This window comes from Cryptomeria japonica, chromosome 1 (assembly GCF_030272615.1).
Source record: "Cryptomeria japonica chromosome 1, Sugi_1.0, whole genome shotgun sequence".
Taxonomy (NCBI): Eukaryota; Viridiplantae; Streptophyta; class Pinopsida; order Cupressales; family Cupressaceae; genus Cryptomeria; species Cryptomeria japonica.
The window spans coordinates 390,868,722-390,889,757 of record NC_081405.1 but is presented as its reverse complement, the minus strand read 5'-3'; the positions used below and the strand labels follow the sequence as shown (position 1 = coordinate 390,889,757).

Sequence of the window (21,036 nt, the reverse complement as noted above, 5' to 3'; positions counted from 1 at the left end):
AGACGTTAATGCTGTGGGGTAAATACTAGAAACTAGCTTGAAGATTGTGGGGAAAGATGCCATTCAATTCCACAGCAAGCATGACAAAGAAAAGTGTGCAACAGTTGTTCTTCTTAATCACAATTGGTCCAAATTCATAAAAGGCTCTGATTGTTCTCCCTGTACCAGGGCTGTTTGGGTTTCTTTGGAAATAGATGGTCTACCCTTTGGAGCATGCTCAATTTATGCTCCTAATGATTACAAATTCAGAATCAACCTATGGAAATGGCTCCCTAGGCTCCCTAACATCCTTTGGATTTTGGGAGGAGACTTCAATATGGCGGAAAGTACTGTGGACAAAATTGGTGGAATGGAGATGGGTTGGACAGGAAATGAGAAGCATTTTTGTACAAGATGAAAAATAGCCTTAAGCTGTTGGATGCTCTTGAAGGCTTAAGAAAAGATAGTAGAAGTATTTGGTTCACCTGGTATAACATTCAAAAATGCCCTAGAAGAAATTATTGCATATTGGACAGATTCTATATAATGAAATCTTCAACTTTGATCAAATTGACCAAAGAAACTATGTGAAGGTCCACCCCTGCTCCCTTTCTTATCATCACACCATTGAAGTAGATATCTTGCTCCATTCCCAGAGGAACCCCAACCTATTAGAAGAAAGGGCAATTTTAAGTTAAATACTGATTTGCTAGATATTGAAGACTGCAATCATATCATTTTCACTTTGACTCTGCTTAAAAATAATTCTGCCATTGACAGATGGAATGTCAACATAAACAGTTTCAAAGCTTTGTTTCAAGTGGTGGGGAAGAAAAGAGCTATTGACAATAGGAGAGTTGAACTTAAGCTTCAAGAAGAACTGTGCTCTGTGGAGTCCAAGCTTCCAAATCACTCATCCAAACAGATTCTTAATGAAGAAATGATAAAAGTTAATGGCTAAGGAAGCTGCAAATTCATACGGTCCAAGGACTAAGAGCTAGAGCCAAAGTAAATTGGCTAAAAATGATCATAAAGGCTCTAGCTTCTTCTCCATGTTGTTAAAAAGTGAAAAAAATTAATGAAGAAATCAATGCTGTATGGGCACATAGTGGGTTGGTAAATGAACCTAATCAGATCAATAATGCTTTTCTTGCCTTTTACAAGGCACTTTTCACTACTGAGGACAGTTCTGTTGAATGTAAGCAGGCTCAGAAGTTTTGCAGGAATATCATCCCTAAGACAATCAATTTGAGACAGAGAAGAAAATATCCAAGGAGAAAATTATCAAGGCTATTGAGACCCTCAAAAACAGTAAGTATCCTGACCCTGACGGCTTCCATTTGAATTTTATAAGAACATTGATTGGATTAATGATGAACTGCTTCAGGTTTAAAATGAAGCCATCGACAAAGGCTCTTTGGGAGACAGTATAAATAAGGGAATTATTAAACTGCTTCCCAATTTAGGAGACAAAAATCATATTAGGAGTTGGAGGCCCATTACCCTCCTTAATGTTTCTTATAAGATCCTTACTAAGGTATTGAATTTGAGGCTTGTTTACATCCTCCCCCCATTCATCAGTAACACTCAAAGTGGTTTCATTAAAGGAAGGTACATTCTAGAAAAGGTTATAACCAGTTGGGAGGCCATGGAATGGGCAAGATCTTCTAATCAGAAAGTGGGTATGTTCTTACTTGACTTCGAAAAGGCCTATGATAGGGTATAGTGGTCTTTCATTCTCATGGTTCTAGAAGTCTTTGGTTTCCCTCAAGGATTCTCCAAAACTATCAAAACCCTCTTCAAGGATGTTGTCGCCCAAATTGACATTAATGGCTCTCTATCAGAACCTTTAGCTCCTGAGCCTGCTTACATTCAACAGAACTATCCTGAGGAAAGCCTGCAACGATATAAGTTTTCCTGAACGACTTGGGATTGATGCTGAAAAGTTGAAGGCCTCAAGTGGAATGATGGTAGAATCATCCAAATGTTGGACACTAATAAGATTTACAACACCCTTGCTGATTCTGTGGATGTGGTTAGGCATCTCAACAAATGCTGGCATCTTTCTTTAAACCAGTGTCAATGCTCTAAAATTCTTAGGCACTCATGGTCTCATGTCATTGAGCCAAAAAAAGACCGTTTTAAATGAATTCTCCTCCTCCAGAAACTTCCCCTTATAGCTTCCAGTCAAATAGCCTGTGTTCTTTTTGCTGATCTCCTGAACCGCCATATTTTCTTTGATCTCTTTTTTTGTGCAAAATAAATTTGGATCTTTTATTTTCTAATCTGTGTGGTTGGGACAATAAGACTAATTTTACTTGGCAAGAGATTTTGTTTGGCTATGTCAAGACTTTAGTAACACACGTTCTCTGTTATGGTCAACTTTATCTACTAATATCCTTTGGTTTTTGTGGAAAGATAGAAACGAGGATTGTTTCGAAGGCAAGAAGAGGAGACTTACTGTGTGATGTCCCCACTCTAGTCAGTCTTTGTGACTGATGGGTTAGCTTATTATTTTTGAACTCTCGTAGGCTAACATTCTGGATAGAGAGTCTCAGTGGTAGTTCCACTTCTTCAATTCAGTCTTGGGTTCAGTTCCAGGGCCTTAGCAGTTAGTGTGTGGGCTTAGTTGACGGACTTACTATTTTTAGTAAGTCAATCTGGCAGTTGTGCTATTTTTAGTCAGGGCACCTGGACACATGGGGGTTATTTAGTGTTGACCCTTGCTTCTGACGGTTCGTCAAAAGATTGAATATTGAGGAAGATATTAATATTTTAGTAGTTAAGTTATTTATTTCACTGATGTGCTTATATTATAAAGTCATAAATTGACTTTATTAATTTGAAAGGCCACTTAATATTATAAAGTGATTTCTATTAAATCACTTAAAAGATTTGGGTGCCCAAATTGAATATAAACTATGCAAAGTTAATTAAATACATTTTAATGTATTTAAAATGCATTTGGGCGTACTTAGTGAAAATCGTGCCATTTGGGGGTTATAAGGAATTGGAAGCAATTCAAACTCCATTATTGATTATTTGACATTGCTTGATATTTTCTCTGTGGATTGTCTAAGACAAGGGTTTGAGAGGGTTTGCTATTGAAGAACGTTCATTCTTCATGGATCTGTGATTCTAAGGCTGTGAAAGATAAAGCTAAATTATTGCAAACTGAGAGGGCTTCACACAGAAGTTTTCATGTGCTTCATCAGAGGTTATTTGTGTTAGTTATTTGCAGATTTCAAATAAGGAAGGAGGCAATTCAGGTCAGAAGCCTCATTAGCAGCATTGTTTGAGTTCAATAACCAGCCCTACAGGATTCCTTTGCTGGCCGTACCAATCAGATTGGCACGTGGGGCTCCAAAGAAGGGGCGTTTTGCTTGGGAGGAGGCTGGAACACCTACCCAAAGTGCATTCTAAATGCACAATTCCCAACGCCTAGTCCTTTCAATCTATTTCATCTACTTTCTGGCTCAGAAAAATCACTTCCTAGACTTGTATGGCCATTTTGGTCAGTTTCCCAGTTTTGGTCGGCAAACACCAAATTTCTTCATTTAAAATAAGCTAAGGACCCACGGGTATGCAATTAGCAGTAGAATTTATTGTAGCAGGTATCTTATTCATAATAGAGTTGCAGTTGCTCTCAATATTATTTCTATTTGGTTTTATGTGCAATTCTTGCCTGGCACATGTGTTATTTTATGCTTTAAATTTGTTCAAAAACCTTGAAATTCCAAAAACACAACAGCAATAGTATTTCAGGAGAGTTAAAACCAGTAGAGTTCTTACAGTGGTATTAGAGCTCTAATCCTGCCTTCCTGGAGGGTTAGAAATTCTTATGCATCAACAACAATTTGGGCCTCATAGGTATTATACATGCAAGAGACTTGGTTTACAAGGTGATCCGGATCAAATTGAAGAGATACCCTTGGAAATTATGGGGGACAGAAATGATGGTGAGCCACACAGAGAGGCTGTTAACAACGAGGATGGAGAAGCCAAAAATATTATGAGGGGTCTTGTAATAGGGCAGCGACAAGTGGCAAATGTGTTGCAGCAGTTGACTACAACCATATAGCATATCACTGTGCCAAAGGGGCATAATCAGAACCATGAAGAAAATGGAAGTGTTTCTGGTCACCTAAGGGCAAGAGTGATGCCCACACACACCTACGATAGCCCTACACGCCCAACATTTGTTAGAAATGAACCTGAAGAAGAGGACGTGGTTGAGGAGGAAGATGAGGTGGCCTTTACAGTTAATATGACCACACTTCATGATGAATGGGATGGATTACCACCAAGAGTTAAGGAACATCTTAACTTTGATAGGTTTATGAGTTAGAAGAGGGAACACAACAAGAAGTGGAATTGGAATGACAGGAAACCTTGGAACAAAACTAATGATCTCAAATATGCAATCAACAAGCTCACACTTTCTACTTTTGATGGCAGCGGTAGAGTTACAGCCAGAGCTTGGATTAGCAAGTTGGATACCTACTAGACCCTACCTCCTATGTCAGAAGAAGATGCTATTAAGTTTGCAGCTTTGCATTTGAATGGGGTAGCCCATGACTGGTGGCACCATGGGATGGTTACCTTACATCATGACCTTATTACTACATACCAAGAATTCACTAATAGATTAGTTGAGCATTTTGATAAAAGGGATCCAGAGTTGTATTTCAGGGATTTAGCTCAGCTGAAACAAATGGGTAGCTTGGAATCTTACATTAGTGAATTTAGAAGCTTTCGGTTATGGTATCTAACATCTCAGAGAGAAGGCTGGTCATTCTTTTTGTTGAAGGTCTTTATGAGCCTATGAAGGGTTGGATTAAGGCTTTTGATCCCCCTACCTTGCAAGAAGCCATGAGGAAGGCATGAGGCATGGAACTTACCACTCTTCGTAGTAATGAACTCCTAACAACTCAAAACCGTCCTCATCATTTAATGACAGCGAATCTGATCCAAAGAAATCAGAAAATGTGGACCAAAAGAAGAAGTTTGCAGCACCTTTGGATAGGGAAACACTTAATGACTTGCGTAGAAGGAAACTGTGTTTTCATTGTAAGGGTCTTTATGATCAAAACCATGATTGTCCCCTCAAGCCTAAGGGTCAAAATAGGCATATGGAGTGGTTTTATGAGGGAGAAAACATGACTGATAACACAGACCAGCAAGCTGATCAAGATGATTCAGAGACTGAAAATTCAGAGAAGGGAGTTGAAAATGAAGGGGAATTTGATCTACAGGAAGCTCATATGTCTAGCATGCAGGGAGAAGGTTCTTATAGGTTGCGTGGACTCTAGGTTGGTCAAAGAGTCATTTCTCTACTTGATACAGGTGCAACTCATTATTTCATAGATGCATGGTTGGTGGAGAAGCGTGGGATTCAAATTCAAGAGTTTGAAGGCATAAGGGTGAAAGTTGTTGATGGTAATGTTCTAACTTGTGATAGAATGATTTCAGACTTACCCACGAAACTCAATAACTATGAATTCAAAGCTGATTTTTATGTGGTTAACATGACAAACATGGATGTGGTCCTTGGCATGACATGGCTTCATGCAATAGGTGAATTTACAACTCAACCATAGAGATATGGAGATGAAATTCAAGATTGATGAGACTAATCATGTTTTGAAAGCTATGAAGGCTAGCAACTTGAAATTAATCACTCTCAAAAGAATGGAGAGACTTATAAGACATGACATGGTGGAGTGGGCAGCAAAGTGTAAATTAATGCCTACTTATAAGGAGCAGCATAAAAGTCCTTACCATGCAGATGTTTAGGGGCTTAGAGTTGAGCATACAAAGGTGTTCAGTGGCATACCTCCTGGTAGGCCTCCTGATAGAGAGATAGACCACATCATCGAGCTTGAAGAGGGCACCAAGCCCATCATGATTACACTTTACTGGCACCCCAAGCGGTTGAAAGATAAAATTGAGAAAACCATAAAAAAACTTCTAGCTATGGGACACATAAGGGCGAGTAAGTCTCCTTTCGCTTCATCAGTAGTTTTGGTGAAGAAGAAAGATGGCACACTTAGAATGTGCATTGATTATCAAATGTTGAATAGAAGGACGATAAAGAACAGGTATCTCATTCCTCGCATCGATGAGTTGATAGATGAGCTTCACGGAGCTTGTTATTTCTCTAAGATTCACTTGAGGACAGGTTATCATCAGATTAGTGTCAGGGAGCAGGATATTGAGAAGACTGCATTTAGATGTCATTGTGGACACTATGAGTTTTTGGTTATGCCTTTTGGTTTAACCAACGCACCAGCCACCTTTCAATCCACTATGAACAAGGTCTTCCAGTCTCAGTTGAGGATATTTGTCCTAGTTTTCTTTGATGACATTTTGGTTTACAAGTAGAACTTGGGAGGAGCACCTGGTTCACTTGGATATTGTTTTAGGCATACTTGACAGGAAGTCTTTTTACGCCAAAGAGTCCAAGTGTGCATTGGGTATGGCAAAACTTTTATATTTGGGTCACATAATTAGCAGAGAGGGAGTTCGCATGGATCCTGATAAGGTTTGTGCCATTATTGATTGGCCTACGCCTGAGACTTTGACTCAACTCAGGGGATTTGTTAGTTCATGTGCCTTCTACGGTCGGTTTGTTAGTGGTTTCTCACAGCATATCATGCCACTTACTGATTTGACCAAGAAGGGTGCATTTGTTTGGACACCTCTAGCACATGAATGTTTTGAGAAGTTCAAGCAATTGATGACTACATGTCCAGTTCTAGCTTTACCAGATTTCACCAAATCTTTTGAGCTTCATTGTGATGCATGTGGAGAGGGTATTGGTGCAGTGATTATGCAAGATTGTCATCCTATAGCTTTCGAGAGCAGGAAGCTTAGGGGTCCTGAGAGGAGCTAAAGTATCTATGACAAGGAAATGTTGGCAATCATGCATGCAATGGCTAAGTTCAGGCAATACTTAGTTGGCAACAGGTTTTGTGTCAAAACTAATCATAATAGCTTGAAGCATTTCCTTAGACAGCAGGATCTAAATGAGCGTCAACAAAGTGGGTCGACAAGCTACAGTCTTATGATTTTGACATCTCCTATGTCAAAGGGACTCAAAACGTTATTGATGATGCCTTATCTCGCCATCCCCATTTGAGCTCCATGGCAGCTGTTTCTGAGGATTGGAAACACTTGATTACAGCAGAGTATGCCAAGAATCCGTGGGCTTCTGGCATTATTGATGGGACAATACAGGACAACAGGTACTCTCTTGTGAATGATCTTATCATTTACAAAGAAAGGATATTTTTAATCCCAGATTCAGCTATGAGGAACACGGTATTGAGATTGCTTCATGATTCACCCATGGCTGGTCACCCTGGTTACTTTAAGAGCTAAAGGCAGGTACGAGAGAGATTTACTTGGAAGGATCTCAAATTGGATGTTCTTCAGTATGTCGAGGAGTGTTCTGTTTGTCAGCAGAACAAGCAGGAACATACTTTCCCTGCTGGATTACTTCAGCCACTTCCTATTCTTGAGAGGAAGTGGGAATGCGTGTCTATGGACTTTATTACGGGCTTGTCGAAAGCTCAAGGGAGAGACAACATTTATGTGGTAGTTGATCAGTTGACTAAGTATGCACATTTCTTCCCGATCATGACTACTTATTCAGTTGCACAGGTGGCCGATCTTTTCTTTCGTGAGGTATTCAAATTGCATGGGTTACCTCGGAGTATTGTCAGTGATAGAGACAATAGATTCATGGGTAACTTTTGGCAGGAGTTATTCAGACTATGTGAGATAGAGCTCACTCTGAATACTAGCTACCACCCTCAAACTGACGAACAGACAGAGATTATCAACAAATGGGTGGAGGGATACCTGCGGAACTACATTTCTGGAAAACAGAAGGCTTGGGTGAAGTGGTTGCACCTTTGTGAGTATTGTTATAATTCCACTCACCACATGACTATTCAGATGACACCATTCAAAGCTTTGTATGGTTATGATGCTCCTAGTTTTCAAGATCTATTGTTGAGTGATTGCAAAGTACCAAGTGTTGGGGACCTATTGCAAGAGAACTAGGATATCATGAGTGCTCTTCTTGAGAACATTCAAAAGGCTCAGAATCAGGAGAAGCAACATGTTGATCAGAGGAGGGTTGAGAGATCTTTTGAGATCGGGGATATGGTGTATCTGATGCTTCAACCCTATAGACAGTCCTCTCTTAGGAAGAAGGGCTCCGAGAAACTCAAAGCCACGTTATTATGGGCCATTCAGGATTATCAGGCGAGTTGGTGATGGCTTATGAGTTGGATTTACCGACAGATAGTAAGGTCCGTAATGTGTTCCATGTTTCGTGCCTCAAGAAGGTATTGGGACAACATATAGCTCCTTCAGACTTACCACCCTTGGATGATGAGGGGAAGTTGATTTTAGTACCTGAGGCCGTCATAGAGACTAGAGAGTGTCACCTTCAGAGGTGAGTCATCAGGAAAATTTTGGTTAAGTGGAGAGATCTGCCAATAGAGGATGCTTGGGAAAGTGAGAGTATTTTACAACTTCCAACATTGAGTTTGCTTGAGGACAAGCAAATTAAGGGAGGGCGGACTGTGATGTCCCCACTCTAGTCAGTCTTTGTGATTGATAGGTTAGCTTATTATTTTTGGACTCTCATAGGCTAACATTCTAGATAGAGAGTCTTGGTGGTAGTTCCACTTCTTCAGTTCAGTCTTGGGTTCAGTTCCAGGGCCTTAGCAGTTGGTGTGTGGGCTTAGTTGACGGACTTACTATTTTTAGTAAGTCAATCTGGCAATTGTTCTATTTTTAGTCAGGGCACTTGGACACATGGGGGTTATTTAGTGTTGACCCCTGCTTCTGACGGTTCGTCAAAAGATTGAATATTGAGGGAGATATTAATATTTTAGTAGTTAAGTTATTTATTTAACTTATGTGCTTATATTATAAAGTCATAAAGTGACTTTATTAATTTAAAAGGCCACTTAATATTATAAAGTGATTTCTATTAAATCACTTAAATTATTTGGGTGCCCAAATTGAATATAAACTATGCAAAGTTAATTATATACATTTTAATGTATTTAAAATGAATTTGGGCGTACTTAGTGAAAATCGTGCCATTTGGGGGTCATAAGGAAATTGGAAGCAATTCAAACTCCATTATTGATTATTTGACATTGCTTGATATTTTATCTGTGGATTGTCTGAGACAAGGGTTTGAGAGGATTTGCTATTGAAGAACATTCATTCTTCATTGATCTCTGATTCTGATGTTGTGAAAGATCAGCTTAATTATTGCAAATTGAGAGGGATTCACACAGAAGTTTTCATGTGCTTCATCAGAGGTTATTTGTGTTAGTTATTTGCAGATTTTGAATAAGAAAGGAGGCAAATCAGGTTAGAAGCCTCATTAGCAGCATTGTTTCAGTTCAATAACCAGCCGTATAGGATTCCTTTGCTGGCCGTACCAATCAGCTTGGCACGTGTGTAATGTTCCCACATGGGGTTTCCATTAATTTAGACCTAGGATAACAAACCCAACATTAGGGTGAGGATTCTAACATATCATTTTATCAAATCCAAAGACAGTTTATCGCAATATTTAACTTAAATTTTTAGGAACAATTGAAGAAATAGAAATTATCTTGATTGTTTTGTTTGGTTTGTCAATAGACTTATACTGTTCATAAATTTGTCATAAATTTGACACTATCTGCTATAAAGTTCCTTATTACAAACCGTTTATAAGATTCCTTATATCTTCTCTTTACTACAAACCGGTTATAAGATTCCTTTATCTGATAAAAGCTGATCATAATTTTTTTCGTAGTTACAGATGATTTGGAACATTGATTTATTTTCCATTGACAACAGCAACCACATTACTCTGGCACATGGAGCGATATAATATGTAATCTCTTTTCACTCGATGTGCATTCAAACTGATGAATTCTAGACTTGCGATCCTTACTTATGCTACCGACGAATAATTATTTGATTGTACTTATCTTAAGGGGAGTTGACCATATGTTAATTAATTCGCTGCTTTAATCATGGTCGCTGGTGTAGACGTGAATTATGTACCCGTTATGCCAAAGTCCATTGTGCTTCCTTCCGATCCCCCCTGGATTCTGTCTTTCTTATGTATTTTATATGATGGAATCGTTGCATTCAAAGAGACATGTATCTCCTTAATTTCGCCTTTCTACCAGCGGGTTGCATCTCTCCAAACCATCGGTTTGTGACATACGTCGTATACTTTTTAGGCTTTGACTAATCCCCTCTTAATTCTGCATTACTTCATGCCTTATACCAATCGCTCCTTAGACACGCAATTGTGATGTCCCTTAAATATTGATTTTAATATTCGTTTGCAAATTCACATTAGACGGTAATTGTAGTGGATGATACAAGGAACCTGATGATATGGCTCTGATTTAGAAGGCTCTAACATTTCCGGAAGGAGTATTATCGATGTAAGATGCTGGTTATCTTTTTTGGAGATGATTGCTGTCTTTGCTTCTTCATCATTGGTTATATTATCGTCTCATTAATAAGATCGCTTGTCCCAATGAAAGTAATCAATCTTATCTATGCTATCGAGTCGCAGCCTTGTAGATTAATGATCGCTGCACCAGACAGATTAAGTCGGTAATACAAAGGCTTATAATTACTGATACTTATCGTTCTTTATAATCACTGCTCTTCACTAATAGCATCTGATAGGAATTATGGTATGGTTTAGATATTATTCCTAAGGCTCTAAATATTGCCGGCTGCATAGAAATCCTGCCCCTCAATTCATGTTAGATATTATCTTATTCATGTCTTGTGTAATGTTACTGCCTGTAACTTACATTCTGATCTGATTTGGTCAGTGGTGACTCCTCTATTGTCCCTAATTGTCTTTAATCGTGCCTCTTCACATTATAACCAGGGTGTCTATGTGCATATTGTATGGTTCGTATTTCACTTGGAAGGATTTTATATTGGTGCAAGGGAGACCATTCTGACATGCATCAGATCTGGTCTGCCACAAAGTTCACCATTTGATATGTTAGCAGCAGCAATCAAGGTCAAGGAACGGATCACTTTTTATTTGTGTTTTGTCAAGATTCAAGAATATAATATTGTAAAATTTATATTAATTACTTATTGAATATGAAATTAACATTAATATTTAATAAATAGAAATTATATACTAAATCTTGTTTATTATTATTATTAAGATTTTATTTAGTTCATTCTATTCATTCATTTGGTTATATATATATATATTTATATTTTAATTGTATTATTATTGATTATTAAATTCTATTTTAGAGCGGCATTATCATGTTTTGATTGTTTAGATGGGGACATCACAACGTGGGGCTCCAGAGAACGGGCGTTTTGCCTGGGAGGCTGGAACGCCTACCCAAAGTGCATTTTGAATGCACAATTCCCATGCCTAGTCCTTTCAAGCTATAAAATCTACTTTTTGGCTCAGAGAAATCACTTCCTAGACTTGTACGGCCATTTTTGGTCAGTTTCCCAGTTTTGTCTGGCAAACACCAAATTTCTTCATTTAAAATAAGCTAAGGACCCACGGGTATGCAATTAGCAGTAGGATTTATTGTATTTGGTTTTATGTGCAATTCTTGCTTGGCACATGTGTTATTCATAATAGAGTTGCACTTGCTCTCAATTTTATTTCTATTTGGTTTTATGTGGTTTTATGTGCAATTCTTGCCTGGCACATGTGTTATTTTATGCTTTAAATTTGTTCAAAAACCTTGAAATTCCAAAAATACAACAGCAATAGTATTTCAGGAGAGTTAGAACCAGCAGGGTTCTTGCATACTGAGTCTGCTAAAAAGCTCATATATAACAATATTGTTTTGCAGGTTACATTAACCATGTAGGTCTCCAAAGATAAATTCTGGAAGATGCTGGATATTGGACAAGCGGTATCCAATAAATCTGAGCTAAAAATGGCTAAACATTGGCCATATGCTTGGGAGGATAAGGACAAATTTGTGAAGGAATATATGGACTTTCAAACAAGACATGGCAAGGACTGCACATTTGACTTGTTACTGGAAGACATGGGCCTTAAAGTAATGCAGACTGTCCATGTCGAAGACCTGGAGCTGGAAGTGGTCAAGTCCAATGAAAAAATTTCAGATATTGATCCCTCAATAGCGTTTAGTGGATTAGATAAATACAGGGAAAGCTGGAATGGCTAGATTTTCTGATTTAATGATGTATCTATTTTGCCCTTTTGACAAAATATACTCTCTGTAGTACCTCTGAACTCCCTGTGATATGTTTTGGCCAGTGATATCTGTGTGGTCTATTATACCTTGATGTATGCTCTGTTCTGTTCATGATTCCCTAGTAATAGATCATCAATTCAAAAAAGAAAATTCAACAAAGTTCAAACTGAAAGCATAAAAAAGCAATCTTCTGTTAGACAGCTTATACCTCCAATATTCAGAATGGGTACAAGTCACTACAATGTGTTGTTTACTAAACGGGGCTAACAATTATACTTGTGTTGAACTCCACTTTACCAGTCCTGGTGCAGGTTCAGTGATCAGATATCACAGTTCACCAATTTCATTTTTTTATCCAAGTTCAATATGGCTTGCATATAGCCATACAAATAATTATATAAAATTTTCTAACTTCTCACCAAATAAATATATATAACTATAATATACATAGATTAAACAAAATTAACCACAAAAACACTACTCCTAACTTGATAATTCAATGAATTTTGTCATTAGGCTTTAGTTTTTATGACTTAAACATGTCCTTTTATTCCTTTTTTTCCATTTACAGTCACAGATTCACCTCAAGTTCAGTCCATGTTCAGACAGGGCAATCTGTCTCCTGCCATGATATAGCTTGGATTTGTCTCAGAAAAACCGAAGACATACCCAGGAACAGCACTGAAAATCAGAGGAACAAAAGCTATTTTGATAAGAGAACCAACCTGGGATCAGAACCCAATCAAACTGAGTCTAGGTATGACGGGCCTAAGGGAGAACCCACTAACAAAGGCTAATCCCTTATTATTGACAAGATACAAAGTTAAATATTTTAAGTTTTAATTTTGATGTATTTTCAAAAATAAAAGGGAGCAAATTTCTGAACAGAGGTTGATAGAGATATATCACTGAAAACTAAAGAAATTTAGATTTCCTACTATATTTTTAACTGCCTTCTTCATTTACGTTGCTAGTTAGATTGCCACATCAAGCTGTGTTTTTCCAACTACTAAATTCTTCTAATTATCTTCATTATCCTTTCATTAAACGACTCTGTTCATTGAAATCAATATGAAAAGGATTTTTGCCTGATAAAACATTCGTTTAACAAGCTTTCAAATTTCTTGCAGTGGAAACAGATAATAGAATTATATATACTAATAGATTCTGTCAGAAGATATTGTATATTACCTCTTCAGGCACACTAACAGTAGCATTATCTGGAAAACTACTAGCAATGCCAAGCCATGCGCAACAGTGTTGTGGCCGCCCCTCTGGTCCAAACATGGTGTTTCGAAAAACCTGGTTGTAGAGAAGTAGATTAGAAAAAATATGAGAATTGAAATGTGAAGAATTGTAAGGATCAATATACAAAAATTAAAGCAAAGAAAATAAAGCTGGCAAAGATGGTATAAAAGTTAACAATTTGGAACTTACAACAGTAAGATGTTGGCGATAGTAGTATAGCTGTTTCAGGCAAGCATGTTTAGACAACTGATCTTCAATTTCATCAACACTCCTGCATGTGGAAAAGATGCATTCCTCTCAGATTTTATGTAGCAGTTTGAAAAAGAAACTCCTAACCAGTGTATGTTTCCCTTTTGAATTCAATTACATTCATATTTACATATGTTCATAGCTTGGGTTCGTGACATGATAACCCAAAATCCTACACATGCAATTGCATCTGTTTCAAGCACTGAACAAAATGGGTAAATTCAGTGTCTTGAATTGCCACAACATGTTAGGCTCTCTTCTTTTACTGATAATCATAGTTCTCATGCATTGCCATTATTAACACAGAAAACATGTTTTAGACTAGATTTCAGTTACATATGAAATAGAATTGAAGGCCAATAACCTGAAACATAAAGTTGATATTTCAAACAAATAAAAACTTTGGAGGCATTGCATAAATTGAAAATGTACCAAGGCATTATTCTATAATAATACCTGGACCAAACATAGGCTGCATTTCCTTCTGACACTAAACCTTCCTTGCCAGTAGAAATCGTGGCCTTCTCCAAGTGTCTAATATTTATTGGTGATCTAGATGATGTGACAACCATCAATACAGACAACCAGTCTTTTCGGAAATCCTGCATGTACACCAGATTCAAAAAACACATTGATAAAATTTGACTTGAAAGATACCATTTTCTTTCAAAATTTTCTGCAGTCAACTCTCATGTAATTATGCTTTATGAAATTCACTAAAGAAATGCCAATTACAGAAGCAAATAATATCTGCATCAACAAAATAAAATCATATATTTCAAATATTTTTAAACAAATTAAGATTTGTAAGTGCCACCGGGGCTCTTACAATTTAGCACAGAGACAATTATTATTTTCTACCACCATGGAAGAGGAATCACATAAAAACCAAACAATGTTGTGTATGGACATCCAGATGAGGAATTATTATCAAAGTTATCTGTTTCCCAATAACATGTATATGAAAATGATCTTATCACCACATTACTGTTAAGTGAAAACCCAAGGTCCAGGCTTCCACATAAAAAAAAGGAACATTACAGAATGTTGATAATAGATAAGTTAGCTTTAAAACTAGATCCTTCACAGTGCATCAATATGTAAGTCTTCTCTGACTCAAGTTGATCCAGAAGACTGTTACCCATTCAAGACTTTATTGATGATTATTTTTTCAAATGATCTATTTTAAGTAGGTTGATGTTTAATTAATAATTACTTATCTAACAAGGAAATGGTTGTACCAGGGTTAAGGGATCTAGGTTGACATTGGGTCATAAGTTAGTAGTTAATTGTACTTTTAGTCATTAGCTCATAAATATCATCCACAAAGACAATGCACTCAATCCTGATGATATATAGGTAAACATAAAGGAATGTTCCCCACATTTTGGGGATGCCCAAATGTCCAAATGAAAAAATTTTCTCTCATTTTTACTCAAGAAAGAATGAAAGAAATTATATAGAAGTCCACAAGAAACCAAATTAGGTCAATGGGTTGCAAAATACAACCAATTACAATTGTATTTGGCAGACAAAAAGAGCCCCAACTCCAAAAGAGATAAATAAATGTAAGCTAAAAGCTGCGAGCATAAAAAGAGGACACGAAATCCATAAATCTTAAAAGCTTTAGTAAAGATGATTTGATACATCCCAAACATTATATATGACCATCAGAGAACAAGAACAATGTCAAACAAGAAGAATATAGGCATAAAAAATGCTCTCTAACCCTATTAATTTAAAATCTAAATATATTCAATTTTAAAATTACAATAGACCAACACATAAAAAACGAAAATTAGTGTTCTCTTTACTATATGGCAAAGAGAATAACATTATGATGAGCAAATTTTAGGATGCAAGAGAGACTAGCTTTTAATTCTCCACTTACCAACCATTCAAAGAACTTTTTAACTCTACCAGATAATTTCTTCTATTACTTTTCATTTTTATCCCATATTATAGTTGGTTCTATTGTGACTCTTTAAAAACCCAAAAAAACTTTTCTAGGACAAAGAAAAATCTCTTTTCTATTGTGAATGCTATCATGTTCTATTTCCTATAGATATTCATGACTCTGTATAAGTTGAAGCCTCAAATTTATGTTTAAATCTTTATTAATAAATCTAATAATTCATTGTACGTTCAATTCACTATCAGTGATTTAATATTTCACTATTAGACTAGGATGTTTGGTTCAGCCCTCTGGCCAATTGGTATTGGTCCGGTCCCAACTGGGTCTGGCTCCAGGGCTGGCAACCTGTGGGTCCGGAAAGGGTCTGTGAGCATGACGGCCAGTTACAACTAGATGGACCAGGTTTGAAACTGGGCAAATTCCGATGGACCATGCACGAACCCAGCCGGAAAGGTGTTGGCAAACACAACTTTTTTTACAAATTTAATAAAATTGACATCCACAACCCTAAAAAGTGGTTTTAAAATGACTTATGATGGGTTTTATGTCCCATTTGGTGTGCAAATATATTGTCTTCTCTTGAGATTGAGCAAATAGGTGGTTGAGCAAAAGTTTGTTTGAGCAAGAGTCAACTTCAGACTCAAGTTTTACAGCAAGCTTAAAGACAAATGACAAGATCATATTGTATTTTGTAATATGAGAAGTGTGAGAAATCCTCAAGGACTTAAATGTAAAATATTTTATGGCTATGTGCCAACTTCGTAACTATGTTTAGTTTGTTTAGGAAAAATGAGCTACAACCGGAGGTTTTCTTCCTGGCTCTTTCCTGACGGTATGCTCAACTGAACAAGGACAACTACAACATTTTAAATAATTAATTAAATTTTCGGCTACGGCCTATTATCTATCCAAAAAAAAGAATAATTAATAAATATAATATAGGTAATTAAATTTTACTTAGTTATGATCTTAATATTAATGTTTCATATAGTATATATATTATATACAATATGAAACATTAATATTAAGATCATATTTCATATAGTATATATATTATATACCTAAGTCACGAGGTTCAAATTCGAATTCGAATTCGACGGCCATGAAAATCGGATGAAATTCGACAAGGGGAAAATTTCAAAAAAAATTTGGATCAAATTCGCCTTCTATAATTTTGTTTATTTTTAAATATATGCATATTCCTAATAAATTATCAGAATAGCGACCCTTGTTGGAGAAAATCCGAGGGCGACCCAGCAGTTGCAGACACCCATGACCCAATAGATACAAAGCATATACAAAGAATACCCACGACTAGCTAAGTTGTGTTTAGAGATGGATAGCAGTGCTTTATAGAGGAAATTCGATTAAATTCGATTTATTTTATAGAAGTTTGAAATTCGATTAAATTCGAACCTCATCCATGAAAATCGCCATATCCTGTGACTTAGTTATATACTATATGAAACATTAATATTAAGATCATAACTAAGTAAAATTTAATTACCTATAAATACATAGATGGAACACTCGCGGAGTACTCGGCGAGTATCAAACACTCGCCGAGTTTCGAGTTTTTGAGCTCTGCGAGTTTTTACCACTTTAACTCGCAGCAAAAACTCGCCGAGTTTTTTGAAAAAACTTGTCGAGTTTCTATAAAAACTGGGCTAGACTAAAAAAAGAGGCCCAAACATGTCGAAAACTATCAATTTTTGTTTCTTCAGGTCAATTTCATTCTCTTCATCAGAATATATACATGAAATATAACATTTAAGTAAAGTGGCATTTCAATATGTCTTTTTCCTTTCTTATACTTTAAGTTATATTTCATGTATATATTGGCAGGATGTTTGAGAGTGGTTTCAGATATCTAGGAGTTATAATGCAAATTCTAGGTTTTACAAGATATTTTAATTTTTCAAACTTAGTCAAATTTCAGTAATCTCAGAATATATACATGAAATATAACAAACTTAGTCAAATTTCAGTAATCTCAGAATATATAATTGAAATATAACATTTAAGTATAAGTGGCATTTCAATATGTCTTTTTCCTTTCTTATACTTTAAGTTATATTTCATGTATATATTGGCAGGATGTTTGAGAGTGGTTTTAGATCTCTAGGAGTTATAATGCAAATTCTAGGTTTTAGAAGATATTTTAATTTTTCAGACAGTCAAATTTCAGTAATCATTACGCTCCTATCAACATTCTCTCGCTCTCTCTATCTCACTCACTTTATCTGCCTCGAATTTTAGACCTATCTATCTCCCTATCACTCTTCCTCTATCCCCCTCTCTACCACACTCCATCTCACTCTCTCCTCTCTGCCCCAAGATCTAGACCTATCTCTCTACCCCTCTTTTTCTCACCCTCAGACCCCGGCGAGGGGTGCTACTCTCAACCTAATTTTAATTTGCAGATGCTTGGAGGCAAAGTTGGGGTGGAAATAAGTCTCAAGAAATTTGCCCTCAAAATCGTATGTCAACCTTGTAGTTCATCCAGTTGTGAGCATAATTAGAGCTTGTTTGAAGTCATCGACACAAAGAAGAGGAGCAAGTTAGCTCCAAAACGCTTCAATGACCTTGTCATTGTGCAATATAATCTTCGATTGCCTGTAAGGAAGGTAGAGGAAGTAACAGGTGGTCCACTTGACTTGGATGATATAGATCCTTACAATGATTGGACATCACAAGAGCAGCCTCCATTGTTTTCCGAGGATGACATCACTGATTTGGAGAGGCAGGCTATGGAGGAGGAGGGGGGTATTTTTGGTTTCACGTTGGATGACATTGAGGAGGAAGAGTATGAGGATGACGAGTCATTGCCAATGCTACAAGCAAGTGGAGACATAGCTTCATCCAGGATGGAGGATGAGCCAGCCATACTGAGCGAGGAGGCACAATCGCGCCCACTGCAGACTTCTAGGACTAGACCCTCTAGTTTTACCTCTCCCCTAGTTTTTGCTAGAGCTGGGAAGAGGAAAATGTAATTGTAATTTGTAATGATGTATTTACTTTTGGTTTTACAAAAACTATTTACTATTTTGCTTCTAGGCTTCCAGCCATCAACATTCCTCATGAGGATGTGATTTTGTAGACACTTTGCATTTATATATATCTAGAATCAGCTTGTTTCTTTTGTGTTATCATTTATTGACTCATTGGGTGCATTTTCTCATTAAATTTTGCAAAACAAATGCATTTTTTATTAAATTTAAGCGTGTTTTTAAGTTGCCGAGTTTTTCCGAGTTTTTGCTGAGTTTTTCTCCCAGGGGCTTGGCGAGTCGAGCCGAGTCGCGAGTAGTCCAACTATGGTATATATGGTATAGATTATCTTATTATATATTATATTTTATAAAATTTAATTTAATTTATTTTTAAATTATATATTAAATCAAATTCTTGAAGTTTCCATAATTCATAATGATTTTCGTATTTCTTTTTTTGTGGATTCGACCATGTAGATTTTTTGTTGCCAATGTTTAGGAATAAACTCTATAATCCATCATTCTCTTCTCTTGCTATCTGCCTAGATGATGGATCAGAGAGCGATCGTAAAGTTGGCAACAATAAGATTTACATGGTCTAATCAAGAAGAAGAAAAATATTGAAATAATATTATATATTATAGTTAAATAAAAATTATTAAATATATATAATTACTATATAATATTTTTTATAGTGTAAATCATTATATTTAAAAAATACTATATCATGATTATATTTTATATAAAGTACAATATCAATTTTTTGCCCTCTATCTCTTTGTCCCTCTCTCTATATGTCTATCATTTGTAATTGTCACCTTTCTCTCTCACTCTTGCCCCCTCTATCTTTATCTCCCTATTCCTCACCCTACTCTATATCTATATCTCATTATCTCTACCTCTCTCTTATCTCTCTATCTCTATATCTCTATGGCCCTCTTGCTCCTCTCTCTATCTCTTTACATTCATATTTTTCTATCTCTCCCTATCCCTCTTTATCTCCCTCTATCTCTACCTCTACCTCTCTCTCCCTTTCTCTTCCCATATATCTCTCTCTCTCTCTTTCTCTTCCTATATATCTCTATTTCTTTCTCTTTCTCTCTCCCTCTCCATTTTTTTATCTCCACTTTTGTTTATTTGTTTCTCTCCATCTACCCCTCTCTTTATATCCTTATATCTAAATCTATCTACCACTCTCTCTCTCTCTCTCTCTCTCTCTCTCTCTCTCTCTCTCTCTCTCTTTCTATCTCTACTTCTCTTTATTTGTTTGTCTATCTATCAATCTATCTCTCTAGCTCTCTCCCTCTACCCCTCTCTCTATATCTCTTTATATCTCAATCTCTCTACCTCTCTATCCCACCATCAATATCTCTCATTATCTCCCCCCTTCCTCCATATCTCTTTATCTCTTCCTCTCTATCTCCAAATCTTTCTCTATGTTTATCTCTTCCTCTTCCTCCCCCCCTCTATCTTCAACTCTACATCTATCTTTCTCTCCGCCCTCTATCTCTAGACACCTCTTTCTATCCATCCATCACTCTCCCTCTCTATATCTATATCTCTTTGACTCTCTATCTCTACTTCTCCATATTTCTTCTTCGATCTCTCTCTATCTCATTATCTCTCCCTCTCTCTACCTCTCTCTATATGTAACACTTCCTATCTCTATCTTTTTCTATCTCTCCCTCTCCTCTATATATATCTCTCTCTCATCTCTCTCTCCCCCTCTCCTCCTCTCACTATCCATCTCCATCTCAATCTCCATCTTTGTTTCTATCTTTCTATCACTATCCCTTATCTCTATCTCCTTACTGTCAAATTATGGATCAGAATTGAAATTACAGAGATACAGAGCTATATCTCTGATATTATTGCTCTAATTCAGAATTATAACTGAAAATATATATCTTTTCACAGTAGATACACATATATATATTGCACACAGAATTTATTATTCACACAACATATATATATATATATATATATATATATATATATATATATATATATATATATATCGTAGCTTTTACTCAAACACATCAATTAGATCGGTCACCTATATTGCAGCATATATCTTCCTTGTAATTGTGTACCATGAACTACACAGTAGATTAATTTGTAGAGGTTACACGTATACACTGCCTTAAGTTAACGCACTCTCTATTATATGCACCGCTGTATAATACCCACGCACTCTCTGTTATACGCACCACTGTATAATATCCACGCACTCTATACACCTGACTATAATATCTGCACCGTTCTATCTTTATCTTAATAGACCCGATCAACAGATATATATAAAGACAAGCCAATGTCAATGAAATGACATGACTTTCAATTAGGAAGGAACAGGAACATAGAAGGTTGCGATTCACTTAGCAACCCGATA

The 21,036-nt window shown here is 36.5% G+C and overlaps 1 protein-coding gene across 3 annotated transcripts in view; it reads right to left on the bottom strand.

The window, feature by feature from the left end:
• LOC131070921 (probable protein NAP1) overlaps positions 1-21,036 on the bottom strand; it is a 258,974-nt gene that overhangs the window by 42,745 nt on the left and 195,193 nt on the right. For all 3 annotated transcript variants that reach the window (XM_058006606.2, XM_058006607.2, XM_058006608.2), the window contains 3 exons: positions 14,196-14,341; positions 13,680-13,761; positions 13,434-13,544 (listed from right to left, as the gene is read on the bottom strand). In XM_058006606.2, coding sequence (XP_057862589.1) covers positions 13,434-13,544; positions 13,680-13,761; positions 14,196-14,341 — 339 coding nt within the window. The remainder of the gene's footprint in view (positions 1-13,433; positions 13,545-13,679; positions 13,762-14,195; positions 14,342-21,036) is intronic.